This window comes from Siphateles boraxobius, unplaced genomic scaffold, assembly GCF_051911475.1.
Source record: "Siphateles boraxobius isolate OS27281-9 unplaced genomic scaffold, OSU_SipBor_1 56, whole genome shotgun sequence".
Classification (NCBI taxonomy): domain Eukaryota; kingdom Metazoa; phylum Chordata; class Actinopteri; order Cypriniformes; family Leuciscidae; genus Siphateles; species Siphateles boraxobius.
The window spans coordinates 1141192-1164865 of record NW_027509182.1 but is presented as its reverse complement, the minus strand read 5'-3'; the positions used below and the strand labels follow the sequence as shown (position 1 = coordinate 1164865).

General features: G+C 42.1%; 1 protein-coding gene across 20 annotated transcripts in view; it reads right to left on the bottom strand.

Annotated features, from left to right (window-relative positions):
* The window catches only part of mast4 (microtubule associated serine/threonine kinase family member 4), a 184432-nt gene that overhangs the window by 34843 nt on the left and 125915 nt on the right, over positions 1 to 23674 (bottom strand). For 19 of the 20 annotated variants that reach the window (XM_077206312.1, XM_077206316.1, XM_077206314.1 and 16 more), the window contains 3 exons: positions 19813 to 19901; positions 6464 to 6533; positions 5040 to 5118 (listed from right to left, as the gene is read on the bottom strand). In XM_077206312.1, coding sequence (XP_077062427.1) covers positions 5040 to 5118; positions 6464 to 6533; positions 19813 to 19901 — 238 coding nt within the window. Of the gene's footprint in view, positions 1 to 5039; positions 5119 to 5808; positions 5830 to 6463; positions 6534 to 19812; positions 19902 to 23674 lie in introns of all 20 variants that reach the window. The other variant, XM_077206313.1, reaches the window with a different exon arrangement.

The following is a 23674-nucleotide window of genomic DNA, read 5'->3' as shown; positions in this document are numbered from 1 at the left end:
TAACAACGAGAACCGTTCAGAACCGAAAACCGTGACCCTAAAACAGTGATACGAACCGAACCGTGGGTTTTGTGAACCGTGCCACCCCTATATATATATATATATATATATATATATATATATATATATATATATATATATATATATATATATATATATATAAGACATCTCCTTCACATAAAGTTGATTAGGTTGTTGATTGTGGTCTGTGGAATGTTGATCCACTCCTCTTCAATGGCTGTGCGAAGTTGCTGGATATTGGCAGGACCTGGAACATGCTGTGGATGACATGTCCGTTGAATATGCTGGCCATGCAAGAATTGTGATGTTTTCAGCTTCCAGGAATTGTGTATAGATCCTTGCAACATGGGGCCATGCATTATCATGCTGCAACATGACGTGATGGTCGTGGATGAATGGCACAACAATGGGCCTCAGGATCTCATCACGGTATCTCTGTGCATTCAAAATGCCATCAATAAAATGCACCTGTGTCCGTTGTCCATAACATACGCCTGCCAATACCATAAACCCACCGCCACCATGGGCCACTCGATCCACAACGTTGACATCAGCAAACCGCTCACCCACAGGCGGCCATACACGTTGTCTGCCATCTGCCCTGTACAGTGAAAACCGGGATTCATCCGTGAAGAGAACACCTCTCCAAAGTGCCAGACGCCATCGAATGTGTGCATTTGCCCACTCAACTCAGTTACGACGAAGAACTGCAGTCAGGTCGAGACCCCGATGAGGATGACGATGATGAAGATGAGCTTCCTTGAGACTGTTTCTGACATTTGTGCAGAAATTCTTTGGTTATGCAAACCGATTGTAGCAGCAGCTGTCCGGGTGGCTGGTCTCAGTCAATCTTGGAGGTGAAGATGCTGGATGTGGAGGTCCTGGGCTGGTGTGGTTACACATGGTCTGCGGTTGTGAGGGCGGTTGGATGTACTGCCAAATTCTCTGAAACGCTTTTGTAGACGGCTTATGGTAGAGAAATGAACATTCAATCCACGGGCAACCGCTCTGGTGGACATTCCTGCAGTCAACATGCCAATTGTACGCTCCCTCAAAACTTGCGACATCTGTGGCATTGTGCTGTGTGATAAAACTGCACATTTTAGAGTGGCCTTTTATTGTGGCCAGCCTAAGGCACACCTGTGAAATAATCATGCTGTCTAATCAGCATCTTGATATGCCACACCTGTGAGGTGGATGGATTATCTCACCAAAGGAAAAGTGCTCACTAACACAGATTTAGACAGATTTGTGAACAATATTTGAGAGAAATAGGCCTTTTGTGAACATTGAAAAAGTCTTAGATCTTTGAGTTCAGCTCATGAAAAATGGGGGCAAAACAAGTGTTGCGTTTATAATTTTTTTCAGTGTATACATACACAGTATCTCACAAAAGTGATTACACCCATCACATTTTTGTAAATATTTTATTATATCTTTTCAAGGGAAAACACTGAAGAAATGACACTGCTACAATGTAAAGTAGTGAGTGTACAGCTTGTATAACAGTGTACATTTGCTGTCCCCTCAAAATAACTCAACACAAAGCCATTAATGCCTAAACCTGATTTTGAACAACTCCTTGTCCAAGCACTTGTTCTATCCAGACTGGACTATTGCAATGCTCTACTAGCAGGTCTTCCTGATTGCACTGTCACACCTCTGCAACTCATCCAAAATGCTGCAGCTAGAGTGGTCTTTAATGAGCCGAAGAGAGCACATGTCACTCCTCTCCTTACAAAATTGCACTGGTTGCCAGTTGTCGCTCGCATCAAATTCAGGTCACTGACTTTTGCCTACAGAACAACCACTGGCTCTGCTCCCTCCTACCTAAATTCATTACTTCCGACTTGCGTGCCATCCAGAAACTTGCACTCTGCAAGTGGACGCCATCTTGTGGTACCATCTCAAAGAGGCACAAAATGTATTTGATTTATTAAAATAAAATACAATAAAAAAACAGTACATGTATTGCATTAGATTAAACTGGGAAGGGTCATAGCACTTACATATTGTTGTCCTATTGTTAGTTTAACTGCTTCTATAGTTCTCATTTGTAAGTCGCTTTGGATAAAAGCGTCTGCTAAATGAATAAATGTAAATGTACATGTAGGGCTGGGACGGTTACCGCATTACCGCAATACCGCGGTCACGTGACTCCAACCGCGGGTCTGAGCTCATTACCGTCATCACCGCAAAAAAAAAAAAAAACGTGCACGTTGTGTCTAATGACATGGATTAATTGATTCTAATGACATGGATTATGTTTAATGATATTGCGGCTTACATGGATTCAAGGTTTTCTAAACAAATTATTTCATTATTTCATCCGCAACCGCATCACAAAACTCATCATCTGTCCGCCATCCACCCGCACCAACGTTTTTTGATAAATTTTCGAAACCGCATTTGCGGCGCTGACTGTTTTAAGGTCTATGAGCAAAGCGAGGCGCTGCTGCCGAGAGGCTAGAAAGCTCTTGGCTGTTCTAGAAAGAACACTGATCCAATGCAGCAAAGATATTTAAAGGCAAAAGTCCCTAGTATATTGGCTATGTTGTATCCCCAGAATATCAGCAGTGAACTCCGTCTCCGATCGGCGCACAGGGATAAATATAAATAAGTAAATAGCCTATAACGCACATCGGCAAACCTTGCCTTACCTGACTAGGCTACTGTAGACTAAAATGTTATCATTTCGTTTTGAATTTAGTTTAAAAGTAGACATTTAGGCCCAGCCTACGCCGAGTTTCAGTTCATTTATGAGACGAGCTCCAGTTCACGCGCAAGAGACCGCACTGGCGCTTCCACGTCCTCCTGATTATATGTCTGCTATATTTGCTTCTTATTTATTAATTCCAGGCAATTAGTTAATGAAACAGTGATTAAAATTAAGGTACAATTTATACAAAACGAAATTTAATTTAAAGAAAGGCTTTCTACAAAAAAAAACTTAATAAAGTGGTCAAAATCGTGTCTGACCCATCTTATGATCCTATCTTACTGCTGTTCATTTTTCATATAATCGACATAGATTAAATAAAAAATAACACTATATTATGTAAACATAAATATGGAGTATAATATTTGTAATTAAGACATGTTGCAATAGGTGTTCTTTCATTTCAAATGCGAACATCATAATGTATTCTCCTGAAAATTATTAATTCAATGCGAATGTATCTGAGAATATTCTTAAATAAGGAAATCTATTCAGTGATTGGTTCATGCCAAATTACTGCTTAATGAAAATTTGACTATTTGAAATTGTGCTAGTTTTTTTTCGGATGTAGTTAACAATATTTAACAAAGTCTGTCTAGCAAAAACGACTTCTGGTGCGTGCGCGAAAGTCTTTTTTGGGATTTAAAGCGGTTTACCGCCATACCGCAGGAAAATCTTGCTTTTCAACCGCGGTTAGAAAAAATCCATACCGCCCCAGCCCTATGTACATGGACTGTGAAAACTGAGGTATTTGAAAATGATGAAGCATCTTTAGTCATGTGATGCATATTGATCCAATAGATATCTATGTTTATACCGGTAGTGTGCCTGATATGTGCTATACACTTTCACACTGTTGCTAAAGATCTTCCTTTGTACACTCTTCCTATCGCAGTCCTGCAAAGATGACAGAAAATTTACTCGCAATTGCTGTCCTGTTGCAAAACATGAGATCAGTTGCGATTTAGACAAAACATATAATGGTGACTGAGTGCGACCTGGACGCATCAGTGAATGGTGAGATAGTTTGCTAAATAAAGTGATCCTGTCAGAAGAATAGCATGAGAACTTTATGATGTCTGTTCCATCTGTATCATCTCAGTGGGCTTTTACGAGATTTTACCCATTTTAGTGTTTTCCGATGTTTCAGTGTGGATGAGAAACGTTTAGAAAATGCTTGAAAACACTAGAGTGGACAGAGAGTGGTTTGAAACGAAATGTAATTTTCAAATGTAGACATAGCCTTAGGTTCACTTTAAAGGGATAGTTCACCCAAAAATGAAAATTCTGTCAGTATTTACTCACCCTCATGTTGTTCCAACCCCGTAAGACCTTTGTTCATCTTTGGAACACGAATTAAGATATTTTTGATGAAATCTGAGAGCTGGATCACTCCTCCATAGGCTTCTTCAGGGATTGAAACTTGCCAGCCCCGAAAAGTCATTAAAGACATCGTTAAAATAGTCCAAGTGACTACAGTGGCTCAATCTTAAGTTTATCAAGCGACGAGAACACTTTTTGTACGCAAAAACAAACAAAAATAACGACTTTATTTCAACTATTCATTTCCTTCTCTGTTGGCCTCTAGTCACTTAACTTAGTATGATTGCGTAGAGCTACGTCACACGTAGGCTCACTATTGGCCGACGCTGGTCATGTGGATATGCGTGTGACGTACAACAACAGAAGCTTACGCCATTACACTAGTGAACTGACTCGAGGCCCAGAGATGTTTGTTTTCTTTTGCGCACAAAAAGTATTCTCGTCGTTTGATAAACTTAAGATTGAGCCACTGTAGTCACTTGGACTATTTTAACGATGTCTTTAATGACTTTTCGGGAGTGGCAAGTTTCAATCCCTGAAGAAGCCTATGGACTAGTATGGAGGAGTGATCCAGCTCCTAGATTTCATCAAAAATATCTTAATTTGTGTTCCGAAGATGAACCAAGGTCTTACGGGGTTGGAACAACATGAGGGTGAGTGAATAGTGACAGAATTTTCATCTTTGGGTGAACTAACCCTTTAATGGTGCATTCATACTGACAGCGATTTATTTGGTTGATGATGCCACCAAATGTCTTTGCAGTCGGTTGCAGGTACTGTAGGTCTTCTCCCTATAATAAAGTATCGAACTGCTTCACATGGTGGAATTCTACAATAGTACCAAAAGTGGCCATTACTACTTGAATCTCTTCAAAAGCCACTGAAAACAAATGACTTAAGGGTCAGTTTGTTTCTTCAAAACGCTGCCAGTGAATGCACACATACTTCTACCATCTGAAAAACATACAGTACTTACAGAGACGGTGGAGCTGGGTGTGTTTGTTCCATAGCCAGAGGAGGGAAGCGATGCCAAGGACCAGCGTCGACCATCAGTTCTACAAACACAGACAATCCTTCAGTCCATATACCCTCAAGTAATTACAAGTGCTGTATAGAATCATCATCAGTTAATTGCATATACTAGATTGCATTGCATTGGCTGCAAGACATGAGAGGCGAGTGTTACACTAGATAAAAGGAAAATGCTGAGTGAGTCATTCATTTTCAAAGTAGATCAGATGAAAGACAGTGGCAGTGTAATCCATGAGCTAGGTCTGCTATCATTTCGAGCAGTGCTCTGTGTTTAATTTCCAAAGGGCCTGGCTGATTGAATGGTCTGATGATAATAACAAGACAAATGCCACAAACACTGCATGGGAGGAGAGATAAATGGGTAGAGTAAATACAGAAAAATCCCCACAATGGTCATGCAGGCACTTGATGTCAATATCCACAGTGAACCTTTATGTACATGAACATGGGAAAGTTTGTGATGCATTATGGTTGATTTCTGGGACAAATGTACAAGTATAATAGAGTGAATCTCATGAATCTTATATCCAGGTCACATTCCACCCCAAAATCAGAAGAAAGAACATAGTATTTATGTATCGATGTCTAATGTCACGTTGGAATTTTTTTAAGGTCCTAAAAAAGCTTCATTGTGTGAAAAAAGCTTCAATCTGACCTGAACATGTTTATGACAGGTATCATGAGATTTGCTCAATAAGCTTAATTTGAATTACCTGTCTGCTCTTAGTCCATGACTAGAGGATTATAAATAGTAAAAAATAATAAATAAATACATACATAAATAATAGTAATTGGAGTTAAGAAGTTATAAGAATTTTAGAAACAAAAGACCCATTTTTCACCCCATCCTGTCTGATCAAACTGAGTTTGACTTGACAGGTTTAAATCTGAACTTCTGAACCACGGTTTTAAATTTATTTCCATCTAAAATTGTAGAAAGCCTGGCAGCTCCTGAGGTTTTCAAAAGCAGAAACCAGAAGCTTTTATCAGCCACATGCTCCTCACATCAAAGATCATTGTTTACTTGAACACTGTACTGATATGCTGATATTCCTGACAGATCTGGACCACCTATTCTAATAATACAGCCATTTATCTCTCAGATTATGCATTTTGAGAGCTGGTTTATACAATACGTTCATTTTTCAACATTTTAATTTTCTGGTAATCACACCACCACAATATCCTAAGGTGTTGTGGGTGTTTGCTTGCCCTCCCAAGTAAAAAGAGCCCAGTCCAAGTCTCTATGATACTCTTGTCCCTAGATATGACTTGGGCCCCTTTTTTTTCTCAAGATAAATTTTTGGTAGATTAGAAATATAGAAAACTGAGGTGTCCCATATAGATATCATTCATTCATGTCATTACCTGCGTGTGAAGGAAAAATGAGCTGAAGCACTAGGGGAGAAGTTTCTAGGGCTGTCTTGTGGACTGGTGCCTAAAAAAACAAAAATCACAAATGTTTATTGTGCCAACAATACTCAGCAGCATTGAATCTTATAACAATATTATTGACATCATCTTCTGCAGTTCAAATATATGGCCAATCCAGTTCTACCATCTTTCTTCTTGAAGAGATAGGGAACATTTTCAGTAAATAACAAAATATTAGTTTGTCTATTATATTGCTTTAAATGCCTTGGATCATAATGAACAACTCATATGGACAGTTTTAACCTTATTTTTATGATGCCTTTTTGACAAAAAGATATTACAAACAAAATAAGGGTGAGTTAAACCTAGAGACAGGCCAGAAATGCCCCACACCATTGTCACCATATGTTCACTCTTATTAGCTGAACCCCACTGTTTCTAGGGGAATGCTTTTGGCAATATGGCCACATTTGAGGATCTGGGACATCCCAAATCATGGCCATTAGAGCAAAACATCCTTTTACCCTGTAATAATTACAGATAATTAACCTGATTGTATAAGGGAAGGAGTAAATAGTTAATTAACAGCCATGTCTGTGGCCCCACCGGTGTTGATAAAGAGAGGCCCCTGAGCTTTGCTGATGGTCGCTGCTCATTAGTAGTGACTTATTTACTGATATTCGCACACAACTGATAAACAGGGACAAATGATTTGAAAATAATGGAAATAAACTAAGAATGACGTGGCATTTGCATGTCATCAAAGCTACAATATCTCATTTTTTTTTCCGCAGCTAGGGGTCGCTAACCTCTTACAATAACAAAGGCGTAGGTTAATGACGCATAAGCGGAATTATGGAACTTATCGTCAAGCTGATGGATCTAATAATGTTTATGGATGAGTGAATACATTGATGTTTTTAACATGACTGTGGTATGAAGCAGGGCACGATTGCTAATAAGAGACAGATATCAGCGCAACACGCGAGCCCCGCAGATATAAAGGAATAACGAAATTTCATTCTGCCGAATACCCGCAAGTACTGAATTAATAACGTTACTCACACAGGTCAGTTTATTAGACAAATGAAACTTGTGAGGGAACGCAGCGCTGTTTCACTTGGTCTAAACACTATCAAACTAAACTGCATTTCAGTGTTGAAAGTTATAATGTTACTCTATGTGTTAGTTTGTTGGCTGTATGAGACTAGCAGTAAGCTAGATCAACATTAGAATAACATACTGATCATATTCTAACATTTCATCATGTTGAGCTATATAACATTGATTAGTTGTATGTACATTTGCTCACCTGTCTAATAAAGTACATGCAAGAGTGGCGTCTCTGTCAAGTCGAAGTTTGTCATGGACGTGGAGCTCTTTTTTTTATTGAACATGCTTATTTACAAAATACAATTTACAAAATCTCTCGTTGGGAGACTCGTGTGTAGAACATAAACACAGTTAAACAAAACAAATTCCGATAAGAAATTAAATACAAATAAATATAAAATAAAATAAATTAAGCAAAGGATCTTCAGTCCATAAGGTATGTCAAAGTTCTTCACATATATAAATTGTCCTCAGACTTCATATATTCTTAAAATAAAGTTCCATGGAAGCTTTACAAATTATAATGACAAATATTTTGAGACATCTTCACATAGAGAGTAAATGTTATCACTGGAGACTTTCAGAAGTTTCAAAGAAGCAAAGTATTCCCTCAGTTCAATTTTAAAACACCATAAGGGAGGACGTGGAGCTCTTGACATCTTGAAAACGCCACGCTGATATTGATCCTCGTTTTAGTTCTCCTTTTGTCCCAAAGTCTGCTTGCCATGGTCCATAATGTTTGAACAAAACGGCAACTGCGTGTCCATGTCTGTCGCCATGGTTACTATGGCAGTACGAGTGGAAACCAGGGATAACGCGGATATTACGTCATTGACAGGCGACAAGTGAACATGGACGAGCCATTATTTAAAATTGGAATTTCTCTGAAATTAAAAATCTTTGGGAACTTTTGGGATATTGTAAGTACACAACTGCAGGAAATATATCACACTGTACTAAGCGATTTTTGGATATTTTATTAGATGAATCTTACATATTGTAGCTTTAACTGAGGTTTGCAACATCTGATGCCAATCTAATGGCTGATATAGTGAATACAATATATAAAATACAATACATACAGTATACTGTATATATATATATATATATATATATATATATATATACACACACATATATACACACACACACATATATATATATATATATATATATATATATATACACACATACTATATATAATAATATATATAATACAGAAGATTTTCTTGCAAGAAATTAATTACTTTATTCAGCAAGGATGCATGAAATGTATCGATAACTTTACAATAAGGTTCATTTGTTAACATTAGTTAATGTATTAACTAATATGAACTAACCATGATCAATTGATTTGTGACTGTATTTGTTAATCTTTGTTAATAAAAATATAGCAGTTTGTTGTTTGTTCATGTTATTTCACAGTGCATTAACTAATATTTACAAATACTTAATCTCTTGATTTTAATACTGTAATTATTAGTAAATGTTGAAATTAATATGAACGAAGAATAATAAATGCTGTAGATGTGCAGTTTGCATTATTATTATTATTTGCAGTACTGCATATGTGCATTATTAGTTCATGTTAACAAATGTATTTAACTAAAGTTAACTAATGAACATTATTGTAAAGTGCTACCAATTAATTCATATTAAAAGTAAAGATTTTTACAACATTTCTTTCTACTTTCTATTCATAAAATAATAACAATAACAAAAATAACAAAAATAATAAGCAGCACAAACATTTTTGAATAATGGGAAAATAATAAGAAATGTTTACTGAGCACCAAATCAACATATTATAATGATTTCCGGAATATCATGTGACACTAAAGACTGGAGTAATGATGCTGAAAATTCAGCTTCGCAATCACAGGAATAAAATTACATTTTTAAATACAGTGCTGGTCAGAATTATTTGCCCCCTTGGTAAATATTATCAAAGATGGCTGTAAATAATAAATCTGCATTGTTTATCCTTTTGATATATATTTTTTTTAATCCAAAAATCAAACCTTTTATTGAAGTAAAAGAATTGAAATTGGGGGGAAAATCACATTATGAAATAAATGTTTTTCTTCAAAACACGTTGGGAACAATTATCTGCCCCCTTTTATTAAATACTTTTTGCAACCTCCTTTTTCCAAGATAACAGCTTTGAGTCTTTTCCTATAATGCCTGATGAGTTTGTAGGACACTTGACAAGAAATCAGAGACCATTCCTTAATGCAGAATCTATCCAGATCCTTCCGATTCCCAGATCCAAGTTGGCGCTTCTTCTCTGCAGTTCATCCCATCCCTTTTTCTATAGGGTTCAGGTCTGAGGACTGGGATGGCCATTGCAGATGCTTGGTTTTGTGCTCAGTGACCCTTTTTTATTTTATTTTGATGTTTGTTTTTGGATCCCTGTCCTGTTGGAAGATCCCAACATGGCCCATTATAAGATTTCTAGCAGAGGTTATCAGGTTTTGCTATTTTATCTGTTGGTATTTGTTCGAATCCATGATGCCATGTATCTGAACCTTTCCAGGACCTCTGGCAGAAAATTAGGCCCACATCATTAAAGATACAGCAGAGTATTTAATTTCACACATGGGGTACTTTTTTATCCCTGTATGAACCAATCGCATATTAAAGTCCCTGTAAAGTCAAAATGAAGTATGTGTTCTGAGTTTGTCATATCACAGAAAAATGTGTTATTAGCCACCCAGCCAAATTTGAATGATAAAAAAAGCCGGCAAGTACATAAAATAAGATACTAAAATCTTGAAAAAAACTAGCAGTAGTATCTGCTCTCAAACGCGGGGGGGGGGGCGTGTCCACTGGCTGCGCTGAAAACACGCCCACTCGTAGTAAAGCTGCCGTTGCCACACTCAACAGTCACCCGCTACAGCCGGAATGGATGCTCCTAGCAGCTTATTAGGATAATTAACGTTATAACATAAGCACACAAACTTACACTCATTGGTGGGCACGCACTGCCGATGATGGCACCAGTTGTCGGAGTGACGGGAGGATGAAGGCCGAGGCGGGAGATAGTCGGTTCGGCACCATTCACCAGTAACAGCGGATTATCAGTGAATCCCAGTTGTCTCCGACGAAAGTTTATAAAACTATCCCGTGTAAAATAATTACTACAGAGGCGGCTTTTGGTGGTGATTCTCAGCTCTCCATAAAGGTGGCTCTACACAAAAGTAATCCACCTCTTCTTGATGTGATCGTTTTTAGGAAATTTAAATAAGGACACTGATCTGTTTTGTGCATGATCGCATCCAGGTAGTACGCATTTCCGTGACGAAGACATAACTAGCAAACTGTACGCTGTAGTAACTATAATAGTACTGACAGTAACTCGCGATTGAGCGGCAAACTGATGCGAATGTGCTCTATTTATATTGTCAGTGGAGCAGCCAGCCTCAGTGGCTGTAGCGCGTCATCAAGTAGGGGCGTCTTCCAGGAGCTCATCGAGCCCAGTTTTAGACCCGCCCAAAAAATCCGGAAAATAGCAATGGTGAAAAACTGTTAACTCCACAATTCAGTACTTCACAGTTCACAGTCTTTGTAATATGTTTTAGCAATACATTTCTAACATTTATAATGGGTTTAGAATTTTCTTTTTTAAATTGCCTTTACAGGGACTTTAAGTGTTTGCTGCCAAAAAGCTCCTTTTTTGTTGTTTTATCTGTCCATAGAACATTTGAAAAGTAACTGACACTACTGGAACACCAAACGGGACGGGTTCTAAAATGGTCAGATGAAACAAATAAATGTGCTTTTTTGGCAGCTAACACTTAAGATGGGTTTGATGCACACAGGGATAAAAAAAGTACCCCATATGTAAAATGAAATACTCTGCTGTATCTTTAATGCTGTGGGCCTAGATTTCTGCCAGAGTTCCTGGACATCTTGTTCAGATACATGGAGAAGAGAAGAAGCGCCAACATGGATCTTGGAATCTGAAGGATCTGGAGAGATTCTGTATGGAGGTGTTCTCCAAACTCATCAGGCATTATAGGAGAAAACGATACTCGGTTACTAACGTAACCTCGGTTCTCTCTAGAGAGGGAACGAGTATTGCGTAAGTTTAGCTTACGCTATGGGAAAGATTCATCTTCTCGAGATACTGAAGCCAAAAAATTATCCTTAATTTTGTATACCTTGTCAACGCAGTGCAGCAGCTAGCAGACCTAGAGCAGGCCATCTCGCGTGCTCATTGGCTGCCCTGCGGGCAACTGCTGCAGCCTACCAGTGAGCCCGGCGTGATGTCACGCCCAATGAAGGGCGCCCGCGCCTTTATAGCGTCACAGCCCGCCAGATAGGCGTGGCTTAGCGTATAAAATAGGGGCTGTAGGCTGAATTCTCTGGTTTTTCGACGACTGAAGCGAAGTCGCTCGTGGCGCGAGCACGGCCGGTTACGCAATACTCGTTCCCTCTCTAGAGAGAACCGAAGTTACGTTAGTAACCGAGTATCGTTCTCTTACGAGAGGTTCTCTCGTATTGCGTAAGTTTAGCTTACGCTACGGGAACACTTTGTCAACGCCGTGCGCGCCAAGCATCCACATGAGACCCCGAGCTTGAGGGGAACCCCATAAGTGGAAAAAATAAGGTGGCCAGCCACGCGGGCCATCACTTGTACATAAGCACACATAGGGGATACAGAGCAGCGCGCCGGTCTGTATAGTCATATGGCACATACCCTACTTAGTGCAGCTCAACCAGGAGAGCTGAGTCATGAAAGTGATCTGAGCAGGAGATCTGGGCAGAATACACCTCTTTTTCAGACTGACAACAGTTTAGCCTGCAAGGCAGGAACTTCTAGGTTATAAAACCTGACAAAGGTAGACGGGGAGCTCCAGCCCGCCGCTACACATATGTGACCCGTCACAGAAACCAGGGACACAAGTCGGCAGCACAACTTTCGAGCAAAATGAGAAAGAAGAGTTTTTTTTCAAAATTGGTGATTTTAAATTTTTTGGAGAATCTGTTAATTGAAATCACGAAGAAGCCTCTCCATGTTTGAGATAGCAGTATTTGTATATTTAAAAGCTTACATTTTGAGGTTGAAATCGGCTTGTTTTCGGAGATTCCAGCATGCAGTAGGGGCGTGGCGTGTCATTGTCTGTGTGTATTTCCATACTGAATAACCCGGCGCTTTTGCCCCCGCCCTCCAAGTGAACCACATGGCTACTTATTATGCTGTGCTCTGGCCGGCTCTCTCTGATATCAAAATTCAATGAAGATGGATGCCACAAAGATTGTCGCAGACGAGCTGAACCGTCTGGCAGTTACACCGAAAATGTTTTCGCCGCACTTCGTGGGCTCGGGAAACTGAACCGGAGGTATGGGAGCGGCGCGTGCGCCCTCAGTGCTTGAATACGGCGGCTCGGCTCACTGACAGCGGTGGCTGGCTGTTTCATATGTGACGGAGAATCGAAATAGAGGATGCAGTTAAGACCTTTGCTGCGATGAAGGCCTGCCGTGCGTGTTTCTGAAATGTAAGTTAAGCTTCATTTGCTATTTAGTCATTATTTAAGATGCTGAACCTGCTGATGATATAATGTGCTTGCGGACATTTCATTTGTGTGTGTATACGCACATAAGAAAGTGGTGTAAAGAGATTTGCAACAGTAATTTGAGGAGGTGAAATGTGATTATTTGGAGAATTCCAGAAATGACTGCTTAAAGAAAAATGCCAGCAGGCATTTGCCTCCTGCATAAACTTTAATATTGTTGACATTTTGGGCACACGAGCGTTGCGCACTATTTGCGTTATATGTAGGCCTATGGCTTATTGGTCTTTGTGTGTTGTTGCTGGTTTTGCGTTATATGTATATGGCATATTGGACTTTGTGTGTTGTTGCTGGTTTTGCGTTATATGCAGGCTATATGGCATATTGGTCTTTGTGTGTTGTTGCTGGTACGTTGCAAATAGAGGGGCAGCACAATTGTTTTTCGCCTAGTGCGGCAGAAGTGCACTCATTCAAAGTGCAAAAAAAGCTGTAAAGCACATGGAGGAGCTTTACAGGGGGTATGGCTTATCTAAATGAGATGTAAATGAGCCCTATTGTCACCCCCAGCAGCAGAGAGAGGTGAGAACTGCACAATCTTTAGAGCTCGTTTTCTCCTCTTTGAGCTTTTTTAAGTGCCTACTTTAAAATGGCCACAACTTCTCCAAATATTATCAGATTTCCACATGTTACACATCGTTGGAAAGCTTGGAGATTACACTTTCAGAATCTATGAATAACTCAAAATGCCCCAGAACCGACTTGTGTCCCTAGTTTCCGTGACTGGTCACATATGTCATGGATAGAAATTCCACTGGACCATGCCCACGACGAGGCCACGCCTCTCGTGGAATGAGCCCTGATGCCCAGAGCGCATTGCAGACCTTTTGACGCGTAAGCTGCCGCTATAGCGTCCACTATCCATCTGGACAGGCTCTGTTTCGAGGAGGCGAGCCCCTTGGCGCGCCCACCAAACGAAACGAAAAGCTGTTCCGAACGCCTGAAGGAGGCGGAACGCGTAATGTAAAATCTCAGCGCTCTGACAGGGCAGAGGAGATTCACATCACTTTCGCTGTCAGATGGTGGGAGAGCTGACAGCGAAATAACTTGCGCTCTGAATGGAGTGCCCATTACTTTAGGGACATAACCATGTCTAGGTCTGAGGATGACTTTAGAGTCATTTGGTCCGAACTCAAGACACGACGCGCTGACAGACAGCGCGTGCAGATCCCCTACACGTTTTACTGACGACAGTGCAGTCAGAAAAACGGTTTTTAGTGATAGATATTTCAACCCCACGGAGTCTAGTGGTTCAAATGGAAAAGCTTTCAGGGCCTCGAGGACCAATGAAAGATCCCACATGGGAACCGACGGCGGGCACGGCGGATTCATCCTTCTAGCTCCTCTAAGGAAGCGGATGACCAACTCATGTCTTCCCAGTTCCCATCGATTCCGCGAACGCTGCCACGGCCGCCACGTATACTTTGAGCGTGGATGGGGACCTTCCCTTATCCAACAGCTCTTGTAGGAAGGTGAGCAGCTGCGCCACCCCGCATGTCCGCGGGTCCAGACCTCTGTCGGTGCACCATCTAGAGAACACCGACCATTTAGACGCGTAGAGCCTTCTCGTGGAAGGGGCTCTAGACTGCGTGATCGTGTTCATCACTCCTTCTGGCAGGGCAACGAGTACCCGTTGATCAACCATGCATGCAGAGACCAGCACTCTGGATGGGGATGCCAGATCGTGCCGCGAGCCTGAGAGAGGAGATCTGCCCTCACCGGAATCGGCCACGGAGCTGTATGTGACAGCCGTGCCAGTTCCGGGAACCAAGTCTGATTCTCCCAACGCGGGGCTATGAGGAGCACCGAGTGGCGCGTTTCCCTGATCCTCTTGATCACCTGTGGCAACAGAGAGACCGGAGGGAAAGCATATAGCGGGAGACTGGGCCAAACCTGGGCCAGCGCGTCCTCGTCCTTCGAGAAGAACGTCGGGCATTGAGCGTTGTCTTTTGACGCAAACAGGTCGACTTCCGCTCTGCCGAATAGGCGCCACAGTTTCTGGACCGTTTGGGGGTGCAGGGACCATTCCCCTGGGGGAACATTGTCCCTGGACAGTTTGTCTGGGCCGTCGTTCAAATGGCCAGGCACATGCGCCGCCCTCAGCGAGCGCAGGTTCATCTGTGACCAAATAAGGAGGCGTTCCGTCAGATTGCAGAGATTTCTGGATCTGACCCCGCCCTGACGGTTTACATAGGATACCACAGATGTGTTGTCCGAGCGGACAAGAACATGCTGGTCCTGTATGAACGGGAGGAAGCACTTCAGCGCGTTCTCGACCGCTATCATTTCCAGACAGTTTATGTGAAAACCCTTCTCCTCCTCAATCGTCCAGATAGTTAATTATGCGCAGCCCCTGACTTCTCAGGGGGCGAGCGCCGCGTCCATGCACTTTGTAAATGTACGGGGTGCCAGGGACAGGCCGAACGGCAGGACGGTGTATTGATATGCCTGACCGTCGAAGGCGAATCTCAAAAATTGCCTGTGACGGGGTACTATCTGAATCTGAAAATAGGCATCCTTCAGATCTAGAGAAATAAACCAGTCCCTCGGGCGAACGTGCGCGAGGATTTTCCTGGTCGTAAGCATTTTGAACGGTCTTTTTGTAAGCACTTTGTTCAAATATCTCAGATCTAGGATAGGTCTGAAGGCTCCGTCCTTCTTGGGTACGAGAAAATATCGGCTGTAAAAGCCTGACTCGCTCAGAGAAGGCGGTACCTTTTCTATAGCCCCTTTGCACAGCAGCTTTGCTATTTCTGCGTGAAGTAGGTGTGCTACTTCCGCATTCACTATCGTCGCGGTCCGGGCTTGAAAGTGCGGGGGACGGCGAATGAATTGAAGTGTATAGCCCTGCTTTATTGTGCTCAACACCCATTCTGAAATCCCTGGGATAGTTTCCCACGCAGCTATGTGAGCCGCTAGGGGGCGAATGGCCTCCGGGTTCAGACCGCCGCCATTTGCGGGCTTGTGAAACTGAACCGGAGCCGAGAGCGTGGCGCGCGCGCTCTCGGTTCTGGGCAATGGCCGCTCGCTGACAGCCGAAACCGGCTGACTTATGTGAGATGTCCCGATCATAAGGGATGGGGAACATACTTTTACCACACTTTGACGCGCGAGCAGCGCTCTGGGCGGAAGAGCTCTCTGTAAGCGTGAGCGCGCGCACGCGGGCACGAGACTTACAACTGTATCTGACGCCTCGATCATAATAGATGGGGAGCGCTTTATTAACGCCCTGTGTTTTGTGATAACACTTAAACACGCAGGCGGGGCCTGGGGGGAGGTTTGTGTTAGCAAGCGTGAGCGCTCTCTGGCGGGCACGAGACTTACGTTCATAACCTGCTTCTTTGATCGTGTAACAGAGCGGGCAGATAGTGGGCACAGACCTGTGGACACATTTCTTACATTCAACACTCGAGCGGCTTTTCTGCGCTTTATGAGAGTGTGTTCTGTGAGTGACACGGGATTTGGGGTGCTTATGTGTAGGGGTGAACACTGGGGCGTGGGCACATTCACTACACTTAAAACACTGACGGCGTGAGCCGGACCAGACATTATACTCTTTTTGAGATTTCTCTGGGTGGCCGTGAAAACGGCGTTTGTGTGCAGTCGAGAGGGTGAATAAACCGGCTCGTTGGCTGCTAGTTGAACCACTGCAGTAGCCTGTTCGAAGGGGACTGACAGGGAAATGAACTTTGACGGCGGTCAAAGTTCAAAGTTTGACGCGCGTCTTTTCTCTCTCGCTGTTAGGAGGGCTTCGCGTGCTCGGACTTCAGCGTGATTCTTTGCCGAGGCCCTCTGGGGGGCGGCGGTCTGTGACGGCTGTCTGAGCGCGATCTAGGGCGGCCGACCTGACGTCGCTGCGAAGGCTGAGGCTGTGCTGGACGCTGGGTGCTGGTTCGCACAGGAGGCTGGCTTTGTCTCTCGCGAGAGCGGCCTGTGGCAGAACTCGAGCGTCGCGGCAGGAAGAGGTTCATGGCCTGCGTGGTCTTTTGTACCACAGAGAAGCGGTCAACAATACCGTTCACCGCTGGGCCGAAAAGAACAGTGGGGGAAAGCGGCGCGTTCAGAAAGGTGGCTCGCTCAGTTTCCCTCATATCCGCAAGCGTTAACCAGAGGTGCCTCTCCGTCACGGTCAACGCGGCCATGGCTCGTCCGATGGCTTGGGCTGCGGCTTTGCTGGCGCGGAGAGAGAGATCCGTCGCGCTTCTCAAATCCGTAACCGCAGCTGGGTCCCGGCCCTTCTCATCCCATTCACGGAAGAGGTCGGCTTGCAGGATCTGAAGCACAGCCATCGAGTGTAGAGCAGACGCGGCCTGGCCGGAAGGGGCATAAGCGCGGCCGACCAAGGCGCAAGTGGCTCTGCAGGTTTTAGACGGGAGGGCTGACCGTGACCGCCATCTCGCGGAGGGCGGGCAAAGGTGCGCTGCGACCGCTTCTTCCACAGGGGGAATCGCTGTGTACCCTTTCTCGGCGGCGCCGTCCACTCGGGAGAGCGACGCGGAGGCCTGTGACTGAAGTCTAGCAGAAAACGGTGTATTCCATGACTTTGTCAGCTCCGCATGAAGTTCCGGCAGGAATGGAGCGGGCCTAGTTTCTGAAACTGCGCGGCGGCGACTTTGAAGGAAGCAGCCGTCGAGCCTGTTCGGCGCGGGTTCCTTCGGCAGCGACCACTCGAGCCCGAGACGGTCAACAGCTTGCGTCAGCAGGCGCATAAGTTCCAGGATGCCAGGATAGAGCAGCAGTCTCTTGTGACGTGTCCCTCGGACTCATCCTCCGAAGCGACGGCAGTGAGGCTCGCAAGCGGCAGCTGCGCGTCGGTGAGGAGAGGTGGGGAAGGCGAGAGCGAGGCTCGAGGGAGGTTCTCCGGCGAGCGCGTCGCTGTGGCCACCGGTTCCGGCTGTCTCAGGGAACGGCGCTTCTTTCTGCGCGGTCCCACAGGGGGCGGAGTGACTGCTGTGGTGTTGAAAGCTTCGAGTCGAGCCCGCAGGGTCGACAGCGGAAGCTCCTCACAGAGCTCGCAGCCCCCGGACGCGAGGGCGAGCTCTACGTGTTCCAGGCCCAGGCAGAGAGCGCAGATCAGGTGGCGGTCTCCGGCGCCGAACGGGGCTTTAAACGGGCCACAGGAAGTGCGAGGCATCTTTAAAAAGACGCTCGCTGCTCTTTTAGAATAATAAGCAAAAAAGGATACGTCGCCGGATAGCGTAGCTCGCACGGATGGCTGAAGGTGGCGAAGACGGCCGGCTTCCTCAGCGCTGTCCTAGGCTGGCTGTTTGCTGTTCGACGGCGGCGGTGGCTTCTCTCAAATCCAGTGATGCGAAGAGCTCGCTGAAGAGTCGAAAAATCAGAGAATTCAGCCTAAAGCCCCTATTTTATACGCTAAGCCACGCCTATCTGGCGGGCTGTGACGCTATAAAGGCGCGGGCGCCCTTCATTGGGCGTGACGTCACGCCGGGCTCACTGGTAGGCTGCAGCAGTTGCCCGCAGGGCAGCCAATGAGCACGCGAGATGGCCTGCTCTAGGTCTGCTAGCTGCTGCACTACTTTGACAAGGTATACAAAATTAAGGATAATTTTTTGGCTTCAGTATCTCGAGAAGATGAATCTTTCCCGTAGCGTAAGCTAAACTTACGCAATACGAGAGAACCTCTCGTAAGAGAACTCAGAGCTGTTATCTTGGAAAAAGGAGGTTGCAAAAAGTATTCCATAAAACGGGGCAAATAATTGTTCCCAACGTGTTTTGAAGAAAAATATTTATTTCATAATGTGATTTCCCCCCCACTTTCAATTATTTTACTTCAATGAAAGGTTAGATTTTAGCAAAAAAAAATTAACAATGGATATTTATTTTTTACAGCCATCTTTGATCATATTTACCAAGGGGGCAAATAATTCTGACCAGCACTGTATATTCAAAACTGTTAATTTATATTGCAATAATATTTCACAATAGTAATGTTTTTACTGTATTTTTGATCAAATAAATGGAGCCTTGGTGAAGAAACTTTTTTTTTTTTTTAAATCTTACCGACCCCCAATTTATTAACAGTAGTCTACTCTAAATCACCGAATAATTGTATTAAACTTTATCCTCATATAATTCATAACTCAAGTCTATAAATGCTATTCTAAATGGCATCAGAGCACATGCTGTTATGAGCCAGTTGACTGCCTAGATTTCATGACTATAAAACTAAAGTGACATTTAATCAGATTAATACACCGTAATTAAATCAACAGTAATGCTGAATGCTCTTTAAAGGTTTCCAATAGAGCACAGGGGCAGTGTGTGCGCAGTCGGCAGAATGAGTAAGACACCGATCTAGCGCACAGCTTTGAATTAGACAAAAAATTGCTGCTCCGACACATCATGTTTTGCGGGCCTGGCCGTGGTACAACAGACTGCTCTCTGTAATATAGGTATGTGTTACATTTTTAGTGTGAAAAAAGTGTGAGGCACCAAATTTTCAAGAATGGAGCCAATCAAATGTTGATGTTAAATATAAAATATGTATTCATTATATTAGTGGGTTTTTGGATCAATGACATTTCACTATGGGCAGGATTATACGGCGAAATAGAATCCAAGGGTCACTCTGACAGACCTCAAAACCAACAGTATATGTGCACATACACAAACAGACAAACACACTGAATCAGTTACCTGTGTGTGATGACAGAGGTGAATGAGGTCGAGGAAGGGCTGATGACTGTCCACTCCCTATTAGACTTTTTCTGTTGCTTGTTCTGCAGCTAGAAAAACAAACCAAAAAATTGTGTTTTGTGAACAGACCACTCCAATAATACCAGTGTTACAGAAAAATGACAACAGCAAGACTATTTGAGAGGCATTAATATTTTATTTGTGCATCTGTCATTACATAAAGTATCACTGTAGCAAATGTAAATAATGACAGATGTACCATTATAGATAATAGATTTTATATTAGAACTGCATAGGTAAATAGCAAATATAATTTCCTCGAAAACTGCTCTGTGTACATGCCAAGAAAAACTAAGATCATGAAAATTAAACTTGCTCTACTACTGTACATGATCTTAAATGAATTATTTAACACTATTTCACATCCACACTCTTTGCTAGGGGCAGAGGCGTCATGCTTATTCAAGCATGTGCCTCCTCAGGTTTTTTGAGCCAAATGGATTTGAATGCAGCTTCCAAAAGACAATAAATACTATTTTACTTTTGATAATGTGATTAGAACATTGAGAGAGTCACGTGATCAACTGCTAAATTCAAATCTGCATTCACACTTTGGCTGGTGCTGAGCCAGAGACGGATATGCTCACTTGTCATGTATCACAACTATTCAGTGTTTACTCTAATCTTTACTCTAATCAGATTACTATAATCTGTAGGTACCCTACAAAATAAACAATGCCATCAAAAGTTGTCATCTTTTGGTGAAATTCTTAGTTTTGAAGCTAAATCAGGTCACACAGCCTATATGTCATTCATGCAGAACTATCACGTGTTGGTGTGTGGGTGACAATACAATAATGTTTAAACTGTACAAGCTGTATATTCTATGCCCTAAGAATACCCATCACAGAAAACTGCATTTTTAGGTTTTCAAAAAACATTACTTGCAAAAAACATCACAACTGTTTTCCTCAATGAGATTAAAAATGGATTTCGGATATTGCCATATTTGGGGGGACATTTTGTCCCCATAACATTGGGTTTACCAGGACCACACACACAAAATACATCTGGCAAGAAAATACACAAATTTATAAGCATTAAAGTGTAGATTATAGAGAATTTGATTTTGTGTGTTTGTCCTTGTAAACCTCACTTGCCATGATGTCAGGGCATAGGTGTTCTGGGAGACTATTGAACATTGGTAACTGATTACTTATTGTCTTTACATATGAAGACCTCCAATGCAAAAGCATCTAAAACCACCTCTGTCAAAAATTAGATAATATTGAGTGAATGTTCTCTGCACATAGTATACGTTCATCAAATACTTTCACTTCAAACTCACTAAATCCCAGCCTCAGCCCATTCAGAAATGCTGGTACTTGGGTAGAAACCTATACATAGGTGCCTGATAAATTTTTTTATATTTAACAAAAACGTTAGACGGACTTAGAGGCTTTTGGATCTGAAGTCTTCATATTTCAAAAGAGCACATCCTCAAGCCTTTATGATATTCTGGACTGGTGCATAATTTTTTTTTCACCTGTTCCACTGAAAACTGATTTTGATAGCTTAACAATAACAAATATAGCGCATAACTATGCAAAAAATCCCTAACCCCAAGTATGGGCAATTGGAATAGTGATGCTTTAGCAGCACAGTAGTGGAGGACATGGTTGAAATCCTAGAGGGGAATTGAACATGTGACTCTGGCCTCTTTTCTAGCCATTGATCCCAAAGCTGGAGTCTAAATGGCAGCCTGGCAGACATCACAGATGACATTGCAAACCCCTTGTGATCAACACCTCAGCAAAGAGACTGTGAAGAACAACTGCCAGTTAATCTATCACATTCATGGAGGTGTTAAAGGAATAGTTCGACCAAAAATTAAAATTCTTTCATCATACTCATTTTCAAAAAAAAATTGAGGAACCAAATGTATGCATTAAACACAATGTCCATGCTGCTCTTTTGCATTCATTGGAAGTGAACTATGACTTAAGCCATCTCTATGATTCATAACTTATTCTTCCCCAATTGAAAAAATGAATACTGTAAGAAAAGGCCATGAGAAATAATTGTTCGCCTAAGCTTATTATGGGCATTAAGGTTAAGACAGTTGAGTATTCCTCTCTGAGTTAGATAAGTCAGCACATTGGCTGAAAATGTGCATGAATTTAGGAAAACAAGAAACACTTTCCAGCTTTTAGTGAACTAAGAATAAGTATTTGAGCGAAACCTACCAGTGCAGACAAATATGATTCATAAAACATCTAGAAACATAACTACAAACCATGATGTCTCTGAATAATATGATATGTGGCTACATATACTAGAAAATCAAAAACCATTTAAATAATTTACTGCAGGTGGAGTATCAGATGACTCTATGACACTTATATGACTCTAAAAAAAATTAAAACGTCAAGTAAGAAAAATGGCAATAAAGCACTTTAAAGGGGGCATATTATACATTTGTGTACCATTTTTGTTTTCATATTTTCTCCTGAAGCCCACCACAAGGTTTCTTGCACCGAATACAGTTGCATATAGTTTTACATGACCCTTTTTCACCTTTGATCCGACCCTTAGATTTCAGATATGTAAAATGATGTAACTTTGGATATGTACAGTAAACATTTGCAGTCATATGGTACTTTTGTGAGCTCATGGTTACGATGTTAAGATTTCATGACAAGCTGTTTTAGCAAATAAATGGTGTTTTGGACCTGTGAAAGAATTCTGAGATGTGAAAGTTACTTTAAAAGAGCAAGAAAAGACCCCTTTAAATGTGAGGCATGGTTCAGTATAATATCTGGTTCATGAGCGCTCAGTTAAAGAGGATCAGATTTTGCTATTTATACAGCTCGCCTCTTACACACAGGCAGATTAGAAATGAACGGTGCTCAGCTCCATACTTACTGTAGCTATGATGACAATTCAATAACTCATGCTACATCTGGAAGAAACCCACACAGAAATGACTGTGAACAACGTAATGACTGAATCATAACGTATCAATGTTATGCTACTTGACAACAGACATTTTGCTTCCGTCTCTTTGTGTAAATGCCTGAATGACTAAAGTCACGTTACAATAGCCAATTGTGAAGCTGTCTCTTTAATGGTCTTGGCTTGTCCTCAGTGAGTCCTTTGTTTAATTTACAAAGAGTTAAATCCATCATATAAACAGAGTTACTGCTAAATTTTATGACAATGTGGTTGGTGCATGTGCTTTACAGATGCTTCAGCTGCAGTAATCCTGGGAATGTATCGTTTGCATCCAGTCATATCTTTTTTCCCGTGCCCCTTTCTTTCACATTCATTTCCTGGCTCTATTTACCTACCTACCAAATCATAAAATTAATGCTTTAAGTTAATTTCAGTGCTAATGCTAATAAATGCAAATTATATGATGCTCAATTTATAAACCCCTAGAGAAACATCCAGTAACTTCACTTTTAAACATCGCCCTGAAGTACGATCTGTACAGCATCCGCCCATGCCATTCAATACAGAAATTAAACAAAATAAATATCTAATACCTAAATTACTTTGAAAGTGTCCCTAATTTATAACATGGTAAAAAAACTTCATTGCCAACATGTCCGAAGACTCAGAATGTCAACAATAGTCATTCTGTACTCTAAAAACATGTTTGTATACAAGGACACATTTGAGAAACCAAGAGCCTAAATCAATGTAAATTTTATGAATTAAGTAGAGATACACAATATACCAGTTAGTTATCGTATAATTTTACTAAGGAACACATGAGGAAAGCCTTGTTATTGGTGTCATAGTTGAGTGTCATTATCACAGTTATTACACATAAAGACACAATACGGAACCCTCCACC